This window comes from Cyanistes caeruleus, chromosome Z (assembly GCF_971803275.1).
Source record: "Cyanistes caeruleus chromosome Z, bCyaCae1.hap1.1, whole genome shotgun sequence".
Classification (NCBI taxonomy): Eukaryota; Metazoa; Chordata; class Aves; order Passeriformes; family Paridae; genus Cyanistes; species Cyanistes caeruleus.
Window position 1 is genome coordinate 71,858,539 of NC_141732.1, and position 25,743 is coordinate 71,884,281.

At 54.2% G+C, this 25,743-nt stretch overlaps 3 protein-coding genes across 4 annotated transcripts; 1 reads left to right on the top strand and 2 right to left on the bottom strand.

Annotated features, from left to right (window-relative positions):
* The first annotated feature begins 2,297 nt into the window (after nucleotides 1-2,297).
* Nucleotides 2,298-6,745, top strand: LOC147648573 (non-lysosomal glucosylceramidase-like). Its single transcript, XM_086869815.1, has 6 exons — nucleotides 2,298-2,318; nucleotides 2,705-2,923; nucleotides 3,480-3,742; nucleotides 5,546-5,617; nucleotides 5,720-5,904; nucleotides 6,249-6,745. The coding sequence occupies exons 1-6, from the start codon at nucleotides 2,298-2,300 to the stop codon at nucleotides 6,743-6,745; spliced, it is 1,257 nt and encodes a 418-aa protein (XP_086725941.1).
* A 123-nt stretch (nucleotides 6,746-6,868) lies between these two features.
* Nucleotides 6,869-9,084, bottom strand: LOC111941127 (avidin-like). Of its 2 annotated transcripts, XM_023944164.2 has the most exons (4): nucleotides 8,922-9,084; nucleotides 8,629-8,839; nucleotides 8,114-8,234; nucleotides 6,869-7,018 (listed from the first exon to the last, which is right to left on the bottom strand). In XM_023944164.2, the coding sequence occupies exons 1-4, from the start codon at nucleotides 8,991-8,993 to the stop codon at nucleotides 6,964-6,966; spliced, it is 459 nt and encodes a 152-aa protein (XP_023799932.2). In that variant the 5' UTR covers nucleotides 8,994-9,084; the 3' UTR covers nucleotides 6,869-6,963. The 2 variants fall into 2 exon arrangements, with proteins under 2 accessions (XP_023799932.2, XP_086722750.1); XM_086866624.1 differs by lacking the exon at nucleotides 6,869-7,018 and having other exon boundaries at nucleotides 8,110-8,234; nucleotides 8,922-9,082.
* Nucleotides 9,085-11,892: 2,808 nt separating this feature from the next.
* LOC111941000 (non-lysosomal glucosylceramidase-like) lies at nucleotides 11,893-25,743 on the bottom strand. The gene is made up of 17 exons (XM_086866623.1): nucleotides 25,515-25,743; nucleotides 21,639-21,730; nucleotides 21,303-21,418; nucleotides 20,981-21,199; nucleotides 20,182-20,421; nucleotides 19,729-19,831; nucleotides 18,310-18,463; nucleotides 17,910-18,035; nucleotides 17,623-17,807; nucleotides 17,174-17,278; nucleotides 16,442-16,549; nucleotides 15,807-15,958; nucleotides 15,566-15,672; nucleotides 15,287-15,429; nucleotides 14,851-14,957; nucleotides 12,895-13,086; nucleotides 11,893-12,807 (listed from the first exon to the last, which is right to left on the bottom strand). The coding sequence occupies exons 1-17, from the start codon at nucleotides 25,691-25,693 to the stop codon at nucleotides 12,580-12,582; spliced, it is 2,556 nt and encodes an 851-aa protein (XP_086722749.1). The 5' UTR covers nucleotides 25,694-25,743; the 3' UTR covers nucleotides 11,893-12,579.

Below are 25,743 nucleotides of genomic sequence, written 5' to 3' on the forward strand. Positions count from 1 at the left end.
AGTACTTTAATCCTTTCAATCTTTTAACTGGGTGATGATGCAAAGTGAGCAGGAGAGAGAGAGAAGAAGCAGTCTGGGGATGAAGAGGTTGGGTTGAGGCAGACATGACCCCTGGTGGTTTTTTGTGTCTGATTGTAGATACCTGAAACTTTTCTCTCAAGGGAAAGTTAAATACTTCTGAAAGGTCAGTTGTGCTTGCTGATTAAGCACACATTTCATAAGATTATCAGGAAAACAGTAAAAAACCTCCCTCTGACTATGAAAAAAAAAAGAACAACCTAAGGTAAGAATTAAAAATACTTACCAGAATAGACAGAAATATCACACTGAGCAAGTTATTACCAAAAGAGAAAAAGAGAACAAAGAAACACAAAATGAAACCTTACAAACAAAAAGAAACCAAAAACAACCATCCAGGTCCTGAGCATGGCAACAACATGCCAGCCAAGAAAAAAGCAGCAGAGCAAAAGAACATTGAGATTAAAATCCTCTACACACAGCTGAAAATAAATATAGCATTTGTAACACCTACATTATTGAAAATAAAAATAGGAAATGTCACTGCAGAAGTCATGGAGTAACCAAAGCATCTACTTGCAAGAGAGACAAGAGGCAGGAAGCTCATCAGCACAGACCAGAGAGGTGCCAGACACTTGTTCTCGGTCTGGTGACACCAGAGTTGGTGGAAGCAGAGGCTGCCATGGCACTAGGCAGAACCTGGCCAGGAAAGGCTGTGAAGGCCAACCAGACAGCTTTGGCAGACTCAAAGCAAAAGCAGAAAATCCCTTCTCTCTATGCTCAAGCCAAGCATTCCCTGCAGACATTTTCCCCCAGTGTGGCTCTGGAGACAAGCCTGGGGGGTGCTCTGGGAATCCGTGAAGGGCCCTTCTCTGGAAGAAGCTTTGGGGCACACTTTCTTCAGGACTCCATCTCTTACATCACATTTCTGACTTGTTCACTGCTGCACTCTGCACCCAGCAAGGCCTCGTTAATGAGGCTACAGACAGGAGTGGTGGCAGCCAGGCAATGGATCAAAATACATGGAAAAAATCCATGAAATGGCATAGGAACAGAGGAGAGGAATTCACCACAGTCCCACCTCCCAGTCGGCTCAGAGCTCACCAGAGACAAAGGGAGAAGTGCCACCTTCAGCAGCAGGAGTCTGAGGCTGGGGAAAGGCAGCCCAGATTCTGGATGGCACCACATTTACTGTTTCCTCCCCAAAAGGGCATTACTGCAGGAGGGCTGGACCAGACCCTGCCTGGAGCCCCAGACACAGCCCCAACCCCACACTGGGTTAAGCACAGGAGGGAATAACCAGGTGAAGCCACCTGAAGCTCCCCTCTGATTTCCCAACAGACACTGAAGTGGTTTGTCACCCTCCCACGGACAAAGCCACTCTCCCTTCACTCAGCCGAGGCCTTTGCCTGCCCCTGTCCAGCAGAAAGCTTTGCTGTGACAAATGCCCACGGGGTATAAATAAACCACTGCCCCTCTCTCTTTAAGGTCTTGCAGCACCAGCAGCTGCTCTGACCACCCCACCAGACATGAGGAGTCTGCAGCCAATTCTCCTCTTCCAGCTGAAGAAATGCAGCCTTTAGGGTCCTGAACAAGTCTTAGTCCCCTTACATATTCAAATAGGAGTTTTTAGGGCAGCAAATAACATGTGTAAAGTTGAAAATATTTTTTATTCTGTTCTTAAAGGAAAAGTGTTGGTGGGGTGTGATCAGCTGAACCCTGGCCTTTCCCACTATGAAACTGTAATAAATGGAATTGATTTGTGCTAACTAAATTGTAACTGTTATTAAAGTTATTATTAGAAGCAATCAAAAGAATCAGTGTTACAAGGCAGATGCACCCCTTTGCAGATGTTACATGTTAAAATTGAGGTACAGGATGTAGTTTGGAAGATAAGTGATGCCCCAAGATGAAAATGGCCTTGAGATGGACAAAATTAGAACGACTTTAGGCATGGGCCAAACAATCAGTAAATATCAGACTAATTAGTAGCCTTACATAACACAACACTTAGTATGCACGCCCAAACCTGCAAGGTTATCCAAAGGACAAGGAGGAACAGGAGAAGCCTTTGCAAAAAGACCCCCAAAAGAAGACTGAAGACCCCCTAACAACAAGTGAAGCATGCACCATGAAGAAAAGTGACGTAAAATCAGAAAAATCGGAACTAGGAGGAAATTTACGGGAAATATTAATGAATATGTACAAGCATACAGTATATAAGTTTAGCTTGAAGTGCTTTGTTTTGTACGTGAGGCAGGGTGGGAAGCCTCTGTAGCATGGTGGGTTTTGGACGCGAGGTGGGGTAAGAAACCCTCCCCGTACCCTGGTCGGTTTTGCTTATGATTTAATCATACTTAATTACTGGCAAATTATAGATATAAATCGTAAGATTTAAAATTACGTAAGATCGTAATTTTTTACTAAATTGTATTCTTTTACTGTGCTGTATTCTTTTATACCAAATTACTATTGAAATTACTAAATTGTATTAATTTCTAATTAAACTGTTATTAACTCAAGGGACCTAGCTATCAAAATTCGAATTTCATTTATAACAAAATAATTGCTAAGCAGTTTGCACCAAGGTCGTCGAGGGGAGTGGGTGTCACTGCAGCAGGCTGGGCCGGTGGGACATCTGCCACAGGGCCCATCTCCTCCCCTACATGTGCTCTCTCCTCCACAGTTCACGGTGTGCCTGCGGTGCAAGGGGCAGACGATTTACCAGCAGGTCTTGTCCGTGGAGAGACCCAGCAGGCTGCAGGGCTGGAACTGGGGCTACTGCGGCCACTACGCCTTTTACCATGCGCTGTACCCCCGTGCCTGGCTGGTGTACGAGCTGCCGGGGCAGAAGGTGGTGCTGACTTGCCGGCAGCTCTCTCCGGTCATCCCCCATGACTATCAGGTGAGGCGGGGCCGGCTTTCCCAGCATTTCCCGGTGTCTGCGCTCAGCCGCGCTCCCAGGCGGGGGAAGCGGCGCAGCCGTGCGTGCGGGAGCTCGGCATTGCAGCAAGGGATGGCTCGGCGCTGCCACACTGCCCGTGCTGGCTGCCAGCCCCAGGCGAGGGTGGCAGCTGTGCTGCTGACACGTCTGACCTTCCTCTTACCCCGGCGCAGCACGTGAGCCTGTATCAACCTGCCGAGCAGATGAGTGATGAGGCACCCGCCTGAGCCCTAAACGCCGCTTTCCGCCTCTCCGCTGCCCGCCCTGGTGTTTGCCAGCCCAGGGCTTCTCTTTTGAATTTGATCTTGCCGAAGGGCCTCCCAAATTCCTGCGCTCCTGCTGCTGCTGCTGCTGCTGCTGCTGAGCTTGGCAGCAGGCGCCCAGACCGAGTTACTATTGCCGGTGCTCTTGCTGCCGCTGCACGGCGTGTGGCGTCCCCAGCAGCGGGGGAAATGATGCCGGGGCAGCTGCCTGTGGAGCAGCAGCCCTGTAGGACAGCATTGTGTGTCTCTGCCAGGACTCCAGCTTGCCAGTGGGAGTGTTCATCTGGGAGGTGGAGAACGGGAGGGATGAGGACGTGGAAGTGTCCATCATGTTCAGCCTGCAGAACGGCACGGGAGCGGAGGAGGACAGGAGCGGTGGGCACTGGAACGAGCCCTTCACCTTCCAGAAGCATGGCGAGCGGGTGTCTGGAGTCCTGCTGCACCACTGCCCAGCTGTGAACTCCTTTGTTATGAATATGTTAGTATCCTTTGTCAAAAAGACATTAGTTCACGATTAATTAGGTTAATAAAAGTTATGTAAGTTACATGATGGTTGTATGAGGATGTTGTAATGAGGGAGTTATCCAGTTGAGAACTTTCTGGAAGTTGAATGCTGCAACCAGGAACAACGTGGTGGACTGCAATTGGAGGAGAAAACTACCAATGAAGAGGACTTATGAAAAAATAATTGGTGTGGAATGCTCCACCATATGAACCAAAGAAAGAGCTTAGATTTGGAGAGCTTCGATGAGGAGTCCAAAATGGACCAATCGGACTGGTGGCAAACTTATAAAGAGAGTAAAGGCTGATAGTTAGGGTCTTCCAACAGGGCCAAGCCTCCTGAGGAATGCCTGGCCATGTTTTTTCTGTATGGGCTGTTAACTGTTAAAATTTTCTCTGTTTTGTCAAGTGGGTCCTGGGCTTATCCTGGGGCTCTGTCCTCAATTAGTGATTTGTTTCGTTTAATAAACAAGGATACACTTTCTGTAAGTGTATGAGCCGTTTATAACTCCTTCACTCTGGCCATTTCTGCCCGGGAGAAGGTAAAGGGCTAACCCTGCTGCTGGGGCTCCTGCTGGGGAGGATGTGCAGCCCTGCTGGATGTGGGGGAGCTGCCTGCAGGCAGCTGGCAAAGGATGGGTGTGCAGGGGTGTAAGAGATGGTCCGAAGATTCTCGCATCTGTCTCACGACTGCCACAAGGAAAGACCCTGAACATCACAAGGGACTTGGTACAGGGGCTCTGGCCTGGTTGAGGTGGATGTTTGCCAAGTGATTGTTTGCAGGTGTGCTTGTTGTGCTGCTGCGGTACACTGCCCTCGCTCTGGCTGGTGAGTACAGACTTGTACCCCACACCTGCCCCCCTGAGCAATGGGCCTCATCACAATGGTCATCAATCTCCTCTGGTTTGGCCTTGTGCCCCTCGCTTTGTAAAAAATATAAAATACATCCCAAAACTTACTTGCCTTTGAGAACTCCCCAACAGACAGAAGATTCTGCATCAATGGACGGCTGAGTGGACTTTGACATTGGTAGCTATATTCCCTTACTACTCTCCTTTCCTTGGGCTTTGCTTTCTCCTCTTTTCCCTCTATCGCATATTAGTGCTGATGAGCACTCAATAAAGTGTGTTTTGCTGTTCAAGTCCCTGGTTTGCTGATAATCTTTTGTACTCTAAGACCAAATAAAAGAACCACATCACGAATCCCACCTTGCGGATCGTGACAAAGGTCTTGGGGTTGACAGCGGCTCTCAGCACTTTCCTGATGCCAGGAGTGGGGACATGACTCCCCTGAGAGCAGCCTCTTTGGGGGTGGTGTCAGGAGAGCAGCTGAGGCAACAGGTTTGGAGTTGGAGTTGCTGGGCAGCACATGGGGAGTGAGTGTGATCTCCTGGTGGTGCTGTTGGGGAGTAGAGAGCGTTAATCTTGTCCTCCAAAGCAGCAACCCCTGATGATGCTCTTCCCTTCCTCAGGCTGGCACGGGAGTCACCCATGTCACGGCATTCAATCCCATGGGATTGGGCAGAGAGGTGTGGCAGGACCTCCTGCAGGATGGCAGGCTGGATTCACCCACCGGTGAGTCCCTCCATCCTGCGTGGGATGGGAGTGGGGGGAGCAGGGGAAATGGGTGGCCGTGCTGGTTCTGAGCACCCAAGTCAGGGCAGAGTTCTTTCCTGCAGCCTGCTTGGCTGATAAGAATTTCTCCAGGGTGCTGTGGCTTGTTCCCAAATTTGGGCAGTATACAAACTTCCCGTTGCTTGTCCTCATTGTGTTTCCCCAAGAGCTGTTCATACCACTTGGCCGCTGTTCTTGACAATTAGTTCTGCCCTAACACACTATGAGTCAGGGGACAGGAAGATCGAAGCGTGGCAGAATCCCATCCTGGAGAACAGGTAGGACAGATGAGAGCACCTTCCCAGTGCCCCCCTGGGGTTGGCTGCCACAGGAGCATCACCAGCTCGGCCTCTGAGGGTGAGCTTCCCTCTTTCCCGCAGCCAGCTGCCTTCCTGGTACAAGTCAGCCCTCTTCAATGAGCTCTACTTCATGACGGATGGCGGCACCATCTGGATGGAGGTGTCCCCTGACTGCTGTGCCGAGGACCTGCAGGGGCCGGCGGGGGCGGGACTGTCTCACCTCCTCCCTGTCCTGCGGGAATACGGAAGGTTTGCTTATTTGGAAGGTAACTCACAAGGACGTGAGGGATTCTCCCAACTCAGCCCCTCCCATTACTGTGGCCATCTGTTTTTCACCTGCCACGGGGATGTTTTTCACACTCCAGTGTGTAGAGAGCAGTGCTATTGCCAGGAAAACCCCTTTCTTAGCAGCCCCAAAGGATTTGGCCTGAAGTGTTCCCCAGATCCCTGGGGAATCCCTGTGTAGAGAATGAAAGTGTCTTTGAACGGGAGCCCCTGCCCGTGGTGGGAAAGATCCCCCTGTCGTGGGCCATGTGGAGGGAGGACCTTTCCCCCTTTTCCCCTGGCCAGGGCAGTCTCCTTTCCCTCACCATCTGCCCCGTCCCGCCAGGCCAGGAGTACCGCATGTACAACACCTACGATGTCCATTTCTACGCCTCCTTCGCTCTCATCATGCTGTGGCCCAAGCTGCAGATCAGCCTGCAGTACGACATTGGTGAGTGTCCCCAGAGGCCCTGCCTTGGTGCCTGCTCAGGGCTTCACCTCGGGAAGAGGCGGAGGCTTTGGGACAGGGGCTGCTGTAGGGATGTGTGCCACGGAGCCAGCATCCCCCTGCAGCCGCTCTGCTGTGCCCAGGGCTTGCAGGCCTGGAATGCTGCTGCCTCAGCATCTCTGTGCCCAGCACTGGGGGTGCCCTCTTGCCATGCTGGGCGTGCACAGCTGGCTCTGCCTGCCCTGGGGGAGCCCCTGGTCTTCCCAGCTCTGTCCTTGTGCCTTGCGGAGGAGCCACACAGAGCTGTGGGAGATGAGCCTCAGGCCATAGCTCCAGGTGGAGCAGGGTTCTGCTGGTCAGCACCAAGTGTGGTCCCAGAGAGCACCATGAGGTGATTGGGCTGACAAAGAGGAGCCCAGGCACATGCTGGCCTTCAGGGGCAGTGACAAGAGAGGCAGCACAGTGCCATGGTGGGGAAGGGGAACAGGGGCACTGATCCACAAACAGAGGAGACTGTGTATGTTTGCAGCAAAGCTTTATTGGGAGAAGCAGGGCCTGAGGCAGGAGGAAGGGCTACAAGCCTGGCACTGACTCCTCTCTGGGAACTCCAGTTCTACCACCCCGGCTCCATGGGGTTTTCCAGGCGCTTGAATTCGTTGTAGCCGACCCTGTGGGGACACAGACAAAGGAGATGTAAGGGTGGGACATGGCAGTGCCCAAATGCCCAGCCAGCCCTGCATCCTTCCAAACATTTGCACCTTGTCAGGACACCCAGGGAAGCTGTGCTCAAGCACCCTGTCCTCCCTGACTTGCACGGCACCCAGTGCATGGCAGCAGCTCTGCCGAGCACTGAGCACCACAGGCTGGGAGCAGCACCCTTCATCCCCATGCTCAGGCCACTCAGGATTGCTTCTTGGGCCTTTGGCTTTGGAAATGTCTCTCAGGTGGTGAAGCTCCCCTTGAACTTGTCACAGACACTTTGCACACCAAGTCCTTCTGTTGCCTAATCAAGGAAAGCAGTAGTCCAAAGGCCTTGGGATATCACTTGCCTGAATCACAGCCCAAATGGAACAATGTTATCCCTACTGGAACTGTGGAAAATTCCTGTAATTACCATCCCACACTATATCCAGGATGAAGACTGACTGATCACTAAGGTCAGTCACCCCATGACTTTACAACAAGACTCCTAAGTGAGCCCCTTGAGCTCTCCTGGACCACTGCAGGGGCTGTGCCACCATCTCCCTCCGAGTGCTTGGCTGAGGGGATGTGAACAGCCCGTAGCAAGTGCACTGTGACTGCTGGCAGCTTGGATCTATAATGAATGCTCTGCTCTAATTGTGATAAACCCTTCCAAACTACTTTATAAAGGTTAAATTAGTCAATGGTGAAGTGCTGCCAGATCCTTTGGACGGAAGCCATGGAGCAGGTCTGAGTCTAAGAGTGGAATCAGCCCCACCTTGGATCCGTCAGTAGTTTAGAAAGCAGTGGGTACCTCCCTGCACTTTGTGATTCATGTGAAGGGTCTCACTTCTCCTTTTCCTTCTTCAACTCCAATCATTCTGAATTGATTCTAACTCCTGAACAAAGCAAACAAGTGAACCTTGCCATGGGATGTCACTAAGTTTCACAAACAGATACTAAACCTGCTTTGTTCAGCACGTGTGAGAGTGACTCCTTAGTGACACAAACACTCATTTGTGACAGTCCCAACCCTCGTGGGTGCACAGGGGGCCTGTGCAGAGCAGGGACAGAGAACTCACAAGGTGGCTTTCCAGTCGTCTATGGGTTTGTCCGCGTGTGACCTCAGCAGCCACATGGTCTTCAACACCTCCTTTCCATCCTCATCCACGAAGCACTGGCCCGTGAAAACCGTGATGGAGTCTGTGGGGACAGGACAGGAGGTGGAGGGGAGTGTGGCCGAGGTGGCAGGTCAGTGGCTGGCCCAGCACAAGGGACAGCAGAGCCCCGCTGTCCCCGGCCTCTGGGGACAGCAGGGATGGGGACAGCAGGCAGGAGGGCTCAGAGGGCAGCGGGTGTCCCACGGAGAGGGGCAGAGAGCGCCGGCTTCAGCCCCTGCTGCCTCTGCTGCACCCTGGCACTGGGAGCTGACAGCAAGCAGGGAGCTCCAGGGACAAGGGTGGGGGAGCCTCCGGGAGGGGAGAGGGAGAGCAGTGGGGATGGTGCAGGGGAAGGCAGGGAATCAGCAGGGACACTGCAGGCAGGGACAGAAGGGAGGCTGGGGGCGCAACAAGGATGGTGAGAAAAGAGTAAGTACCTGAGAAGGTCCAATGGACAGTGAAGCCAAAGGTGGGCTGCTTCAGCAGATATGGCTGGTGCTGGGACCCCAGCAATGGTGACCGCTCGATCTTTTTTGTGGTAGCTGACACAGCTGTGTAGTATATGCCAGCAAAGTCACCATTTGCATTCACCGTCATGATGGTCATGTTGGAGCCCAGGTCATTGACCCAGCGCCCGGTCAGGGAGCACTGCAGAGTAAGGAACTCAGCACTGGTGCCTGCAGCCACAGCCCCCTGCCCTCCCCACCCTCTGCATCCCACCTGACGGTACCTTTTTCACAGAGAGGCTGTGAGCCCCCAGGGCCAGGAAGAGCACCAGGAGGAAGGGAGTTGCTTGCACCATCTCTGCAGCAGGCGGAGAGCTGATGTACGAGGAAATGTCCTCCTTGCAGGTGTCTGCTGATGCTCCTGCTCCCTCTCCTTTTTATTGCTGCCAGGGCTGTGGGTGGCAGCTCTGGTCAGGGTATTATACAGTGTGGGTGTTTCCATATTTGGTTTAAACCCCTGATAGTGAATCCAAATGGGAAGGGTGGGACACTTCCAGTCAGAGTAACTGGATGCGTGACCATCTCCTGAAAAAGACAGGAATTCCAGTAACTCCTCGTGGAGGGTGATTCTATAGCTGCATATTTTAAACACAGCACTTTAACACTCCCATACTATATACATCACAATTTTCTACTTGTAATCAAAACTAATTATTTTATATTATTAAATACATTATTCTAACAGAAGATTTATAATATCCTCAGATGTCCCCTGCCCTCTCTGTGGTATCTTTAATGCTCTTCTCACTTGCTGCCCTGGCCATGCTCCCTGCCACCTCCCTCTGTGTCCCTCTCATACTCCATCCCTGTCCAGAGGGATTGGGGCTCTCCTACCCCATGGGTGTCCCTTGGCAGCAGGCTCAGCTCCCTCTGATATGAAAGGAGCAGGGCCTGGGCACCACGCACAGCCACCACCACCATGGGCACCCCAGGCTGCTGCTGCTGCTGCTGGCCCTGCTCGTGCCCCGTGGTGCTGCAGCCAGGCAGGTAAGGGCAGCTGTGGGCAGAGTCTGGCTGTGCTGGGCTGTGCTGGGCTGTCCTGGGCACAGGGTGAGGGGCTGCACGCCCTGGCTGTGCCATCCCTGCAGCCCCTGTTTTCTCTGTGCCACAGTGTTTGTGCCTGAGGGGCTGCATGTTCTGGGTGTGCCGTGCTGTGCCATGCAGACCCACACCCCACTGCAGTGTCCATGATCAAGGAGGTAGCCAGCTCTGGCTGTGCTGCCCCTGGGGGTCCTGTGGGTCTCCTACCCGTGCTGTAGGGGGGTACCCAGTACCTCCAGCTCTGCTGCCTTGCCTAGAGACTGGGGGTGGCTTTCCCAGCTGATGCCCATGGGCTGGTCCCAGCTGCCAGGGGGAGGGGCTGTGCCGTGGGACACACATCCTGCCGTGCTGAGGGAGGCTGAAAGTGGAACTGTGCCTTGGCACTGACCGAGCCACCCACACAAGCCCCAGGGTCACGTGCAGGGTATGTGGAGAAATGAGCCAGGCTCTTATATAACCCTTTTAGCCCTGAACACAGCTGGGAACTTCTTGGGCTCCTGCTTGACAGCCACCAACAAGGTGATCCCAATGTCACCCCTGCAAGGAGCCCAGCAGCCAAGAGCTACCCCACCTTTGGCTTCACCGTGCAGCGGCAGTTTTCAGGTACAGCAGTGCCAGCAATCCCCTGCCCATGCTGGGAGGGGAGAGTCCCCCAGCTGTCACCCTTAATTCCTCATGGCACCCAGAGGAACCCTGGCTGTGGGCACAGAATTGGCCCACATATCTGCTCCTGCTTTGGGACACGGAGGAGATGTGGGACATGGGATTGTGGGGGTGTCTGTCTCCAAGAGCATCACAGGCAGAATGGGAGCTTCAGAAAATGTTTATTAAAAAACCCCTCCCACTGAATCACTAGGTTCACAAAGGATTCTTTAACTCTAGAATCCTGCCCAGTGAAGAGTTTGGGCATAGCTGAATCCAGCTTAGCCCTAGATTTTGTCAGTGGATTATGTCTGTACAGATGTAATAGAAACTTTGGGTAAGATACCACCACAGGATTGAGAATGGCAAATCAGATACATTTATATAAAACAAATAATTTATCACGATAATTAGACAAAAATATCTTAATGATTTACTACAGATTAGAAGCGATAATGATTTCTATAGTATGATTCACTATTTTGAAGCAGTATTCATTATATTAAAGCTAGCAAATCAAATTACACACTAGTGCCTGAAGTTACTCACCCATACCAGTAATTCTGGGCAAAGCTCTCTGCTTCAGCCTCAAAAGGGGGTGTCCCCATGCAAAGGAAGGAATCTCCACGCACTCTCTGGGAAGGAGGGTGTAAGAAGACCCTGCCTTTAGAAACTGGGAGCAGGCTTTTACAGTATAATGTGATTGTCAGCTGTGTCAGCTAAGCAGCTTTAGATACATTATCAATAGTAGCACTTGCTGGTTTCCTTTATTTGGTTTTTTACCAGTTCTATCACATCTTCACCTCTATATTCAGGATGTTTAACTTTGAGGACTGACAAATCAGACACAATTCAGCTTTATTCAACACCAAAAGCAACAAGACACCCCTTTCTCCATTCACCACTGGTAGCTTTGCAAATAGGGAATTGTTCAAGTCCATTCACCCCCACTGTGGGCAGAACATCCTCATACAGAAAGGTGACTGGGCTGTCCCTCTCTCTGTCCAAGGGGTATAGTATCCATCTGTCCAGGAGTTCTGTGTGTCTGTGGGCATAACAGGAAAGGCAGTGGAGCACCTTTCCCTTTCCCTTCCCACACCAGGATGGTACAGCCTTCAAATGCTGCAGTGGCAGAGAAAGAAGGAAAAGGAAGGAAGGTGCCCAGCCCTGGGCAGAAGGGGTTTCGATTTAGCCGAGGGCCCGCAGGGCTGTGGCTCAGGAGCTCCCCACAGAGGCCTTAGGAGGAGCGCTCTCCCCTCTGCCACCGGCAGGAAGGGCAGAGCCAGGAACCAAACAAGAAGCAGGTCTTACCTGCTGCCACTTCTAGAGAAGTGGTGAAGAGTCAGACCCTGCTCCCTTTAGCAATACTTCACACGGGCCAGACACCCCTGGGACTTGTCCCCTCCCTGCCTCCCTAGCCCACCAGCCCAATCCAAGAAGAAACATGGGAGCAGAAAGGATTTCCTCTTTTGGCTTGGCCTGGTGGAAAGAAGACACCAAAGAACAAGAGTAGACAGCTGGACAGCTTTATTAAGAACTGAAGTGATTTATCCCCTTAAATGTGCTCCACTGCCTGCCCCCGGCGCCAGCAGGGAGGGGGCCATGGTACCAGACCAGGACCTGCTTCTTGGGCTCAGATTGTCACTGTCCAGGGAGCCGGGTCTCCCCTGGGGATTGTATCTGCCACAGGCCCCCCTGGGGCAGAGCCAGTCAGTATGTGCAGTGTCACCCCAGGACAACTACAGCATCCACGTGCCTGAGTGCACCACTCCAATGTCCTCACACACACATTCACCCACAGCCTTTTTTTCCCTGCAGGACAGGTCCCCACCTCACCCAGCCCAATGACTGCAGGAGAGAGGTCTCCTGTGCCCCTGGACAAGGCACCAGCTGCAGTTTGGGCTGGCTGGGGAACCTGCAGGCTATCAGAGCCCTGAGCGATGGGGAAGGGGAGGCACAGGCTCCAGCAGCAACTCCTCAACCCACCACGCTCTGAGGAGACATCCCCCACACCTCTGGTCCCCCTTTGTGCTCAGCATCAGTGGCTGGAAGCCCCCTGAGGTCAAGGGCACGTAGTGGAGGTAGGGAAGGAAAACAGCAATGTGAGTACTAGCACAGAGCGGGAGGGGAGGGTCCCTGCCTGCCATCTGCAGCCCCCCCAGCCCCTGGTGCACCCAGTGCCCTGCCCAGTGCCGAGGCTCAGGGGTGCGTGGGGCCCTGGAGGAGCTGTGCGGGTGCTGGTGCCTGGCCAGCCCGGCGCTCCAGGGCCAGCTGCATGCTCCAGATGCTGAGGGGCCGCATGTAGGCCAGCGAGCGGTACACCTTCTTCTCCCGATAGGCCTCGGGTGTCTGGAAAGCCATGCCCAGCCGTTCCCAAACCGTCCTGTAGCAGCCCTCCGCCGTACGGAAGCCTTCCTCCACCATGCCCTGCAGGAGAGGGAACAGGACCATCAGCACCTCCACGGAGTGCAAGGAGCAGGTGCTGGGGAGCGCGGCAGCGGCATTCCCGCTCACCTCCTGGATCATGGTGGCGGCCAGGGAGTAGACCACGCCGACCCACACCTCGCTGGACTGCACGCTGGAGGTGTCGGGCACGCCGTCGGGTCTCATGCCGTTCACTGCCCCCATGGTGCCACCCGCAAAGCTCAGCACGTTCTTCTCAAAGATGGTCTTGAGAGCGCTGAGAACGTGACTCTTGGGGAAAACCTGGGCAGAGAGAGATGGGCTTGGTGCTCATGTGGACCCCTCAGGGCGTAATCAGAGCGGGATTAAATTTTCCATGAGGAAAAGGGCAATACTGCTCCCTGGGTCAGCTGCAACAAATTCCCACCTCAGAAAAAATAACAGGACAAAGTGAAACATCTCTTTCCCCAAAAGGATAAAAAAGCCCCCAAAGAACTTAACAGAGAGGTGCTGAACCACATTCCACGTTCCTCAAGAGGATGCTGACAGCTCATCCAAGTACTCGATCTCCAAAAACAGATTCTCACCCACAGTCACTGGCAATGCCCCTTCCCCATCGCTTGGGGGTTGGCTTTGGGGGCCTGGCCAACCATACCATCCTCATCTGCTTTATGGTTGTCACTTGCAAGAGAGACAAGAGGCAGGAAGCTCATCAGCACAGACCAGAGAGGTGCCAGACACTTGTTCTCGGTCTGGTGACACCAGAGTTGGTGGAAGCAGAGGCTGCCATGGCACTAGGCAGAACCTGGCCAGGAAAGGCTGTGAAGGCCAACCAGACAGCTTTGGCAGACTCAAAGCAAAAGCAGAAAATCCCTTCTCTCTATGCTCAAGCCAAACATTCCCTGCAGACATTTTCCCCCAGTGTGGCTCTGGAGACAAGCCCAGGGGGTGCTCTGGGAATCCGTGAAGGGCCCTTCTCTGGAAGAAGCTTTGGGGCACACTTTCTTCAGGACTCGATCTCTTACATCACATTTCTGACTTGTTCACTGCTGCACTCTGCACCCAGCAAGGTCTCGTTAATGAGGCTACAGACAGGAGTGGTGGCAGCCAGGCAATGGATCAAAATACATGGAAAAAATCCATGAAATGGCATAGGAACAGAGGAGAGGAATTCACCACAGTCCCACCTCCCAGTCGGCTCAGAGCTCACCAGAGACAAAGGGAGAAGTGCCACCTTCAGCAGCAGGAGTGTGAGGCTGGGGAAAGGCAGCCCAGATTCTGGATGGCACCACATTTATTGTTTCCTCCCCAAGAGGGCATTACTGCAGGAGGGCTGGACCAGACCCTGCCTGGAGCCCCAGACACAGCCCCAACCCCACACTGGGTTAAGCACAGGAGGGAATAACCAGGTGAAGCCACCTGAAGCTCCCCTCTGATTTCCCAACAGACACTGAAGTGGTTTGTCACCCTCCCACGGACAAAGCCACTCTCCCTTCACTCAGCCGAGGCCTTTGCCTGCCCCTGTCCAGCAGAAAGCTTTGCTGTGACAAATGCCCACGGGGTATAAATAAACCACTGCCCCTCTCTCTTTAAGGTCTTGCAGCACCAGCAGCTGCTCTGACCACCCCACCAGACATGAGGAGTCTGCAGCCAATTCTCCTCTTCCAACTGAAGAGCCCCCAGGACTTGGAATAAACCATAGTTCCCTTCAATATTAATTTTGGACTTTTTAGGGCAGTGAATATTGCAGAAAGTTTCATACACACTTTTCTGCTGTTTTTAAACAAATAGCACCTTGCCCACAGAAAACCCCACTGGGGCCAAAGCTAACTGCAGTTACACATCCCTGCTGCAGGGCCTCTCTGTGAGAGGGTTTTGGTTTAAGATGGATTCCACTGTATCCCGTCCAATATCCTTCCCTTAGGGTGTGCAGAGTGAGAGAACAGGCAGGCACCCCCCACACTAGCCCTAAAGTGTAACCTCCAGCACGTGCCAGCCCTGCTGCTTCTTCCCTCCTGCCACAGGTCCCATCTCACCCCAACCACACCAGGCAGCCCCTTCTCTTACCTCATGGTCCAGACCACAAACTCCAAGAAACCACTGCCCAGCACACTGGTCTGACATGATGCTGCTGGACGTGTCACTTCCACTGCTATCATAGTTGTAGTATTTTCCTGGGAAAGGCAGAAAACAGTTTAAAATCAACAGATTAAGGATACTGGCTCGGGTAAGCTGTCCCTACACACCTCTCTGTGTGTCAGGAGCACAGCTGCTTTTTCCACAAGACTCCTCTTCCTTTCCCATACCTGTTCCCTCTTAGACACCTGCTCCTTCCCCTCCATTTAAAGGGGCAGCACCTCCCTTCCTTTCCCCCCATCTGCAGGGACAGTATTGCCCCTTCCTTCCCCCATTCCCCACAAGGCTCCATGATCCAAGGAGGAGCCACTCCCTCCCAAGGGACACACGGCCAGCTGAGTGTGGTTCCTCACTGCTGAGCACCCACCATTCCAGAGCATCCTCTCAAAGGCCTCCTTGCCCTTGTTCAGGATGTCCAGGTATTTCTGCTGGATCTCAGTATCCCCGAGCACTTCTGCCATCTTGCACATCATGCAGACAGCAGCCAGCCACAGTCCGCCGCAGTAGGCACTGCCCGAGCCAAACAAGAGAAGTATCAGGAATGTGGGACACCTCAAGGGCTCCGTGGCAAATGGGACACAAAGGCCCATCTCTGAGCTATGTCCTACCCCACAGCCCCCACCTCCCACCTGCCTCTCTTTCTCACCTGGCTCCATGCACCACCCACGCGTCGTATGTCTGATCAGCAAAGCCACCGTTTTCAATGAGCCCATCGTTATCCGTGTCAAACTTCAGCTCTGACTCCATCACAGCCTGTGGGAGAGGCAGGAGATGGTCACGCAGTCCTCACATCCTGGAAGCTCCTCACACTGCTCAGGAGCATCCATCCTCTCAGGAAGCTGCTTGGCTCCGGAGGGAAGATGCTCCGGGGTCTGATCTCCCAGTACCTGGCACACTGGCCACATGTCCTGCAGGTACAGGGAGTCATGTGTCAGGTAGTAGTCACGGTACACCTGCAGCACAAACTTCAGGTTGAGGTCCTTCCAGTCAGCAGTGTCGTGCATCAGGTAGGCATTGACACGCTGCCATGGCTCATCACCTAAACCAGGACAGACCAGATGCAGCAGGGCAGCAAGCAACAAACATCCCTCCTCCTACACAGGAGCAAGGAACCAAGGGTGCTGTGATCAAACAGCACTGAAATAATATGTTGTACCCTGTGCCATCTCTAGTGAGAACAGCCTTCCTGCTACTTCCCTCCGTCTCCCTTGTAAAAGTTCCATGCAGCATGGTCTTCATCACCACCCCACACCATCCAGCTTTCCATTCCCAGAAAATACAGAATCAAAGAATCATTTAAGTTGGAAAAGACCTCTCAGCACTGCTAAGTCCACCACTGAACCACATTCTTACGTGCCACATCTACACTTCTTTTAAATACACCAGGGATGATGGCACCACAACTTCTCAGGCAGACAGTTCCAATGCTTGACAAGAATAAGCAGTTTATTTCATATCCCATACCCATTTTCCACAGCTTGGCATCCCCTCTGCTCCCCCACAACCCTAACAGACCCCTCACCTGGGTCTCCAATGTCATGTGGCACCACATTCTTCATCTTCACCTGGGCTGTCTGACCACACATCAGGTACTGTCGGGGCTGGACATCCTCATTCACCACAGTGACAGCTGCAGAGAACAAAGCAGGATATGTAAGAAAGGCTGCAGAAAAGTCCAAGCATAAAAGCCCAGGCAGGGCCACCAACACCAGCACGCCAGGCTGCCCTTTGGAGCTCCAAGATCACAGCCCTCTGCAAATGGTCAGGCTGCTCTCCACCCCCTGCTCAGCACGGGACATGCAACTGTCACCACCCCATTAAGGAAGGGCTGGGAAGGGAGCTCAGCAGGCTCAGCCCTATCAGAGCACAGCAAAGCACTGTGCTCCACACCCCTACTCAGGCCATCACCAAGCAGCCACCAAACCCATCCAGAGAAGTCTGAGTCTGCAAACAGCTCTGTGTGGCTGCTCCGCAAGGCACAAGGACAGAGCTGGGAAGACCAGGGGCTCCCCCAGGGCAGGCAGAGCCAGCTGTGCACGCCCAGCATGGCAAGAGGGCACCCCCAGTGCTGGGCACAGAGATGCTGAGGCAGCAGCATTCCAGGCCTGCAAGCCCTGGGCACAGCAGAGCGGCTGCAGGGGGATGCTGGCTCCGTGGCACACATCCCTACAGCAGCCCCTGTCCCAAAGCCTCCGCCTCTTCCCGAGGTGAAGCCCTGAGCAGGCACCAAGGCAGGGCCTCTGGGGACACTCACCAATGTCGTACTGCAGGCTGATCTGCAGCTTGGGCCACAGCATGATGAGAGCGAAGGAGGCGTAGAAATGGACATCGTAGGTGTTGTACATGCGGTACTCCTGGCCTGGCGGGACGGGGCAGATGGTGAGGGAAAGGAGACTGCCCTGGCCAGGGGAAAAGGGGGAAAGGTCCTCCCTCCACATGGCCCACGACAGGGGGATCTTTCCCACCACGGGCAGGGGCTCCCGTTCAAAGACACTTTCATTCTCTACACAGGGATTCCCCAGGGATCTGGGGAACACTTCAGGCCAAATCCTTTGGGGCTGCTAAAAAAGGGGTTTTCCTGGCAATAGCACTGCTCTCTACACACTGGAGTGTGAAAAACATCCCCGTGGCAGGTGAAAAACAGATGGCCACAGTAATGGGAGGGGCTGAGTTGGGAGAATCCCTCACGTCCTTGTGAGTTACCTTCCAAATAAGCAAACCTTCCGTATTCCCGCAGGACAGGGAGGAGGTGAGACAGTCCCGCCCCCGCCGGCCCCTGCAGGTCCTCGGCACAGCAGTCAGGGGACACCTCCATCCAGATGGTGCCGCCATCCGTCATGAAGTAGAGCTCATTGAAGAGGGCTGACTTGTACCAGGAAGGCAGCTGGCTGCGGGAAAGAGGGAAGCTCACCCTCAGAGGCCGAGCTGGTGATGCTCCTGTGGCAGCCAACCCCAGGGGGGCACTGGGAAGGTGCTCTCATCTGTCCTACCTGTTCTCCAGGATGGGATTCTGCCACGCTTCGATCTTCCTCTCCCACTCCTTGTAGTGTGTCAGGGCATAATGGGACAGGGCAGGTGCAGCATCGCCTTTGCTGCCAAAAAACCGGGTGTACCGCCTGCCAAGTGAGGGTTTGGTGAGCACCCCATGGGCTCCACCTGGGAAACCCACACAGACACCACAGAGGGACACGGGACTACAGTGAACAGCAGAACTCAGCTGCTACTGGGAAGCAGGGGGTATTCTCAGGGTCCCCTCCTTGAGCTCCTTGAGCTGGACACAGCCACGAGGAGTGGGTGGCAAAAGGTCCCCACTTGGTACACAAGTCAGGAAAGAGGAAAGAGAGGGCTTTATGGGCATGAGGCAAATACCACTGGAGACAACCCACCTACCTGAGGTGCAGCTTCTCCTTGGAGCCAAAGTGAACACAGGGCATGTCCCAAGCCAGGGCCAACTCCAGCGTCTTGTGCCCATGGGCAGGCACTTGGCAGCTGGCACATACTGCTGCTGCTGTCACCTCCCCCTTCTCTGTTGGCCTGCTTTTACCTGACAGGAAAAATTAAGATATTCTTAAGCAACCAAAAAAGACCAAAGGGAGGGTAACTGAAGTTCACGCACCCCTTGAGGGAGATGACAGTGGGCATACCAAAGCCCCTGTACAACCTGGAAGGTACAGCCCAAGGCTTTAAAGAATGACGTTGCCGCAGGAAAAAAATACCTTCCACAGGAGGAGTGGTTAAAAGGATTCAGTCATCCAAGAACAGGAACAAATCAGGCAGGAAAAGTCACCAGGCATGAATGGAAGCTACAGAGTATCCCATGACTCTGTATCTGCCCAGCCCTCAGAGACACTGTGACTTTCTAGGGACAGTCATTGTTTCCAGCTTTTTGCAGGGTGCTTGTGCCATGCTGGTATTTAAGAAAAGCCCTGAGGTGGCTGGATAATTATATGCTGGTTCTGACATGTATACAAGGTAAACTCATTAGAGCAGCATAAGCACAGATCCTGACTATAATAATGCCTGGCATGCCTGAAAGAAAAACCACATCCCAATAGCCTGGAGAGCTCTGAGTACATCTAGGCAGGAAGCTTATTTTTCTGGAAAAAATTACATAGTAGACACTTCATTTACATAATTTAGGCCTCAAGAAATTGTGCAAAGACCCAGCATCATTAGTTTGTCAGCATCATCCTTGCTTAAAAACTGACAGACATTAGGGAAATGGTCACCTAATATGACAATAGGAGGTGAGCAGGAAAGGCTGGAGATGACACCCTGCTTCAAGACTCCTCCTAAGGGAGTGACCAGACACCTAAGGATGGATGCAGAATTATCAAAGGAATACCAGAGATGTTCAGAGAACTGTTACAGTAGGAAGAGGACAGCAAGTAATGGCAGCACTAAAACCCAAGCACTTTTAAACGCAGGGAAGAACAAATCTGACAGGACACAGATCATTTATCTGGGAACAGGAACTGAGGAGAGGTGTCTGGGCAGCATGCTGGCTCCATAGCAGAAATCTCAATTTAGTGGGCTACCACACACAGACTTGGGCATGTGTAACCAATACCCAAGAACAGTCCCAAAGTGGTATGAACAGCTTTTGGGGAAATCACAACAAGGACAAGCAATGGGAAGTTTGGATACTGCCTAAATTTGGGAACAAGCCACAGCACCCTGGAGAAATTCTTATCAGCCAAGCAGGCTGCAGGAAAGAACTCTGCCCTGACTTGGGTGCCCAGAACCAGCACGGCCACCCATTTCCCCTGCTCCCCCCACTCCCATCCCACGCAGGATGGAGGGACTCACCGGTGGGTGAATCCAGCCTGCCATCCTGCAGGAGGTCCTGCCACACCTCTCTGCCCAATCCCATGGGATTGAATGCCGTGACATGGGTGACTCCCGTGCCAGCCTGAGGAAGGGAAGAGCATCATCAGGGGCTGCTGCTTTGGAGGACAAGATTAACGCTCTCTACTCCCCGACAGCACCACCAGGAGATCACATTCACTCCCCATGTGCTGCCCAGCAACTCCAACTCCAAACCTGTTGCCTCAGCTGCTCTCCTGACACCACCCCCAAAGAGGCTGCTCTCAGGGGAGTCATGTCCCCACTCCTGGCATCAGGCAAGCGCTGAGAACCGCTGTCAACCCCAAGCCCTTGTACACCCATCCTTTGCCAGCTGCCTGCAGGCAGCTTCCCCACATCCAGTAGGGCTGCACATCCTCCCCAGCAGGAGCCCCAGCAGCAGGGCCAGCCCTTTACCTTCTCCCGGGCAGAAATGGCCAGAGTGAAGGAGTTCACAGCTGGGCAGTGGTGCAGCAGGACTCCAGCCACCCGCTCGCCATCCTTCTGGAAGGTGAAGGGCTCGTTCCAGTGCCCACCGCTCCTGTCCTCCTCCGCTCCCGTGCCGTTCTGCAGGCTGAACATGATGGACACTTCCACGTCCTCATCCCTCCCGTTCTCCACCTCCCAGATGAACACTCCCACTGGCAAGCTGGAGTCCTGGCAGAGACACACAATGCTGTCCTACAGGGCTGCTGCTCCACAGGCAGCTGCCCCGGCATCATTTCCCCCGCTGCTGGGGACGCCACACGCCGTGCAGCGGCAGCAAGAGCACCGGCAATAGTAACTCGGTCTGGGCGCCTGCTGCCAAGCTCAGCAGCAGCAGCAGCAGCAGGAGCAGCAGGAGCGCAGGAATTTGGGAGGCCCTTCGGCAAGATCAAATTCAAAAGAGAAGCCCTGGGCTGGCAAACACCAGGGCGGGCAGCAGAGAGGCGGAAAGCGGCGTTTAGGGCTCAGGCGGGTGCCTCATCACTCATCTGCTCGGCAGGTTGATACAGGCTCACGTGCTGCGCCGGGGTAAGAGGAAGGTCAGACGTGTCAGCAGCACAGCTGCCACCCTCGCCTGGGGCTGGCAGCCAGCACGGGCAGTGTGGCAGCGCCGAGCCATCCCTTGCTGCAATGCCGAGCTCCCGCACGCACGGCTGCGCCGCTTCCCCCGCCTGGGAGCGCGGCTGAGCGCAGACACCGGGAAATGCTGGGAAAGCCGGCCCCGCCTCACCTGATAGTCATGGGGGATGACCGGAGAGAGCTGCCGGCAAGTCAGCACCACCTTCTGCCCCGGCAGCTCGTACACCAGCCAGGCACGGGGGTACAGCGCATGGTAAAAGGCGTAGTGGCCGCAGTAGCCCCAGTTCCAGCCCTGCAGCCTGCTGGGTCTCTCCACGGACAAGACCTGCTGGTAAATCGTCTGCCCCTTGCACCGCAGGCACACCGTGAACTGTGGAGGAGAGAGCACATGTAGGGGAGGAGATGGGCCCTGTGGCAGATGTCCCACCGGCCCAGCCTGCTGCAGTGACACCCACTCCCCTCAATGACCCTACCTGATTGGCAATGACCGTTTCGTAGTGGTAAAGGCCAGGGTTCAGCTGCCAGCGGCAGAACTCTCCCCGCCAGCCACGGGTGATGGTGCCTCCTCCGATCCCACCCAGCGGACACCCTGGCAAAGACACCAATAGTTAGCACCCCCATTCTTCCCTCTGCTGGCACCTGGCTCAGGAACTCTCCTCATGCATCTCTGCCACTTGCATCTCCACAGAGGAGAAAGCCACTTGGCATCACCCATATCACACAAGCTCCTTGACTCGCTTGTTCCATCTAGCACCTTGATGGCACCATGTGAATCCCTGCCCACCCAAGTACCCAAAGTGGAAGCTGACCATAGATCTGCTGCAGAGGAACAGCACACAAGAGGTCAATGAAGGCAGATTTCTTCTCTATGCGGGTCTTCTTGAACCACCACCTGAAGTATCTGCAAGGGAAAGAAAAGCACTGAAGAAGTCAGGAGCAGGCAATACCATCCCTTCAGAGTCACCAGGCAGGATGAGCACAGGTTGAGCTTTCCCTCCACGTAGAGATGTACAGCAGGAACCTGTGTCCCTGTGCCCATGGCACAAGGGGTGATAAGGCTCTATCACCCATCTGGAACTGGTCAGCAAGCACAAACAGGCAGAGTTCAGGCAGCTCAGGACTGACTGCAAAGGCAACTCAAGAGCAGGACTCCCAGCTCATGTAGCACAGGAGGCTTTCCCAAATGTTCATGGGGAAGTGGGAATGCACACAAGGACCAGCACTACCTCCATGCCTGGTATGCAATGTCCTGCTAAGGAAGGCCTGCAAGCAGAGGTACAAGCCCAGAGGAGACACACACTGCTCCAAGGACACGAGCCTTGCTCCTCTACCGCCACATCCCCATTTCCACACACTACCACACCCCTGTGCCACATCATCAGGGGCAGAGGGCACAGGGCAGCCTTGCCCTGGAAGTGGTGATGATTGCTGTCTGCAGCTGGCAGGATCCTGGGGACTGGCCTCTGCCCACACACCAGCTGTACAGACCAGCACTGCCCATCACATAATTTCTCACCCAAAGGTCTGGGAATCAAGACATCCAAACAGGGGCACACTTGCAGCTGGGTGTGCCAGCACCACTCCAGGCAAGAGGCACAGGGCTAGGCTCCAAGTCAGTAAAGTACTGGCTTGTAAAGTATGGGCTTTGGCTAATAAACTGCCCCAAGTTAAGCCTTCTGTACAGAGACAATTAGCACACAGAAATCAGCTACCAGACCAGATTCTGCTGAAGCTTACCAAGCAAACAGTCAGGCAAGACCCAGCTGGCAGCTCCATAGCCCTGGAATGCCAGGTGGGCAGTGGGGGCCCAAGAGCCCCCAAAGTGGGCAATGTCCCTGAGCTACCTGCAGACACCCATGCCATACTGCCAAGCAGAAACCCATCCCAACCAGGAGCACGCAGCCTGTCCTGCCCCTGGTTTCACAGGATGCAGAGCACAGGTGATGGGCAATGAGCAGTAATCCCCCAGGACATGTATACCCAGGAGCATGGGGGAGAAGGTTTTCCATGACAACATGACTGCTTCCCAAACAGAAACAACCTGCACACGCTTTTTTGGCTGTTCACTGGGCATTCACCTTCATTCACCAATATCTAAGATCCCCACATCCCTCTCAGGGTGAGATTTTCTGGGTTGCATTCTCACAGGATCCAACTGCAGCCTGCTCTCCACTCCTACAGACCCAGCTTTACGTTTGACTGTCTACAGATGCTTTGCTCACAGAGGTTCAGGGTGTGATGGGAACCAGCCTGTCCTGCATGACTGCCCTGAATCAGGGCCTGCCATTATCTTCCAGCTATCTCTGCTGCAACTGCTCTTCTCCAGCCGGGACAGCCCCAGCCTTACCCTGCCAAGGCGAGGTTTTGGCAGTGTTTACCTCTCTCAAGGAAATGATTACTACTCCTTTTCAACCCAGTGTCAGGGAATCAATCCAGCTTCCCCAGCAGGCTTCTGGCAACAGGAAATAATGTGCCCAGGCAGAGTGGCTGCAGCACAGCCTAGTGGGGCAACCCAACTCTTTGGAAAGGAGGCAGGAGATTGATTTTTATAGGAAGCAGTTTTTACAGGAGAACACAGTAGAAAAAGTTTGTGATTTATTGCCACTGCCAAAGTAATTTTACCATCTCAATAGCAAACTTTTCTCCTGCCAGCTTCTCCCAAAATCATGCAAGCCAAGAAGAGAAGCCCAACTGCTGGTTATTAACAGCTTTACCAGGATTGAAAAATAACGAGGAGAAAGACCTTGCGTTCTGTAGACCCAAAAGCCCTGCAAGGGCTGGAGAGCACTTCTTCCCCTTCAAACTGGCAGTAGAATTCAAACTTGCCTGAACATTACCCAGCTGATCTGGATTCATGCCGTGACCCCCTCAGGACACATGAGCCACCTCTGCAGAAACCTACCTGCACCTGTTCTCCTGCCTTGCCAGCCCCGGCTGAGTCCTCTGTGCAACCCTTTCTTTCCAGATGTGCATGTCCCCCACAGTTACCCCATGAGCTCTTATTAACAAAAAATCCTTCTCCAGGACTGTCAACACCCCCAGCCATGTCACCTGCATCTAGGGCTGGCGCTACAGAAGAAGGCACTCATCATCATGTTTAATTCAATGTAACAACATCAGCCCAGGATGTGGTGGCTTCTCTGCCAGTCCTGGACCTCCTGAGCTGATGATGTGCAGTGACCCCAAGGCCCTCTCACTGGCTACAGGCACCTGCACCAGGTGACTTTGTACTTGATGCACCAAGCCATGCCAAGTTTTGAAAACATCCCTAGCACAGGGGCCACTCAAGGGCCACATGGGTGATTCAGGAAAGGGCAGGCCAATCTGCAGGGCTTCACAGATTCCTGCATCATGGCACAGAACTGAGCTCCTCTTGCAGCATTACCACCCAGGTTTCCATGAGCTGGCTGCCCCAGCCAGGCAGATGCTGAGGTGCCCACCAATGCCTGGAGCATGCACCCTCCCATGTATCCTCGCATCCTTGAATGGGCTGCCCTTTCAGCCAACAATACTGGCCTTGGGTTTTAAATCAAACCCACACAAGTACTTCTCATCACTGTAGCACTTTGTCTCCTCTGCTCTTGAGGCTGGAATCTCCTTGCAAGGAAGCTCTTGCCATTGCAAAAATATTTTGAGATAACAACCAAATTACCTCCTAAACTTCAACAGAAGAGGCAATAGTTTGACTTCAAGCTTCTTGCTTTCAGAGACCTTTTCCTAGGACTGATACAAGGCATTTCCAGACTTCAGTGAGAACAAGGCCAGGATGGCTTCTCCTCCCTGCTCACCCCACCAGAACTTCACGCTTTCCCACATGCTCAGCTCATCCCAACCTGCCACGGTGGCTTTTCCAGCAGCCTTTATTTATCTCCAGCACATGACCCACACTCTCCTTTCCTTGATGCCCAGGCTCACACTGGGGTGTCTCAGGTCAGACCAGCATGCAGCACCCTGAAGCAATCCAGAGTCTGCCCTTTGATCCAGCTTTGCAGGAACCAGCTTGGCAAGCAGCAGCCTCCACCAGCAGAAAATGGAGGCAGGAGACATAAAACCAGCACAAGGAAATAAGCAGTACTGGTCCCAGCGTTCAGCCTGACAAACACTGCCAGCACTCCCGACTCCAGCGTTAAAGGTTAAAACAACACTCTCGCTTTCTATACGCGCTCTCCGTCTTTACTTCCAGCTCACCCCAACGCAAAAAAGCCGGGAGAGGTACCCCGTTCCCAAACCTGCCACAGCACACAGCGTTCCGAACCCCTCCCAGCCGGCCCCAGTTCAACCTCCAGCTGTGGGGACGATGCCGGGGAGGATGAGGCAGCGATGAGCCCTTGGGGGTGGCAGACGGGGTTCCCCATCCCCAAGCGATGCCCCCAGCCCTCCCAGCTCCCGGCGTTCTGAGGGGCCCAAGCGCCGGGTGCTGTCCCTTTAGCACCAATTGCTCGCAGTGCCGGCGCCAGGAAGGCTGGAGGGTGCCGGCGGCTCCGGGCGGCAGGAGGGCGGCTCCCGCTAGCCCGCGGCCTTCCGTGATCCGCCGGTCTTTGCCCTCCATACACCGGGACAACGCCGGTGCCTCCCCGGGGCGAGGCCCCCGCGGCACCGAGCGGCTCCAGCGCACCGCTGTGTCCCCCGCGGGACGCCCTCCCTGGTCCCGGTGTGTCCCCGGCCCCCTCCATCCCCCGCCGTACCGCAAGCCGAGGCCGATGTGCCGCAGGACATCGCGGAGCGGCACGTCCCCGGCGCCGTAGGGCTGCCGCAGCTCCTCGAAGCTGTGTGCCAGGCAGACGCGCCAGCCGTCCGCCGCCACGCCGCGGCCCTTCGCTGCCCCCTCGTAGCGCCGCATCAGCGGCTCCTCCGCCGCCGCCATCACCGCCCCCCGCCCCGTGCGCGCCCTCTTCTTCACCGCCCCGCCCCGCC

Coding starts and splice junctions, on each gene's coding strand:
- LOC147648573 (XM_086869815.1), top strand. CDS start 2,298: ATGGTGGGTTTTGGACGCGAG. Junction 3,743..5,545: donor AAGACATTAGTTCACGATTA/ATTAGGTTAATA, acceptor CTTGACAATTAG/TTCTGCCCTAACACACTATG. Junction 5,905..6,248: donor AAGGTTTGCTTATTTGGAAG/GTAACTCACAAG, acceptor CCGTCCCGCCAG/GCCAGGAGTACCGCATGTAC.
- LOC111941127 (XM_023944164.2), bottom strand. CDS start 8,993: ATGGTGCAAGCAACTCCCTTCCTCCTGGTGCTCTTCCTGGCCCTGGGG. Junction 8,840..8,921: donor ACAGCCTCTCTGTGAAAAAG/GTACCGTCAGGT, acceptor CTTACTCTGCAG/TGCTCCCTGACCGGGCGCTG. Junction 8,235..8,628: donor TGTCCATTGGACCTTCTCAG/GTACTTACTCTT, acceptor CTGTCCCCACAG/ACTCCATCACGGTTTTCACG.
- LOC111941000 (XM_086866623.1), bottom strand. CDS start 25,693: ATGGCGGCGGCGGAGGAGCCGCTGATGCGGCGCTACGAGGGGGCAGCG. Junction 21,731..25,514: donor CACATCGGCCTCGGCTTGCG/GTACGGCGGGGG, acceptor TTTCCCTTGCAG/ATACTTCAGGTGGTGGTTCA. Junction 17,808..17,909: donor AATCCCATCCTGGAGAACAG/GTAGGACAGATG, acceptor TCTTTCCCGCAG/CCAGCTGCCTTCCTGGTACA.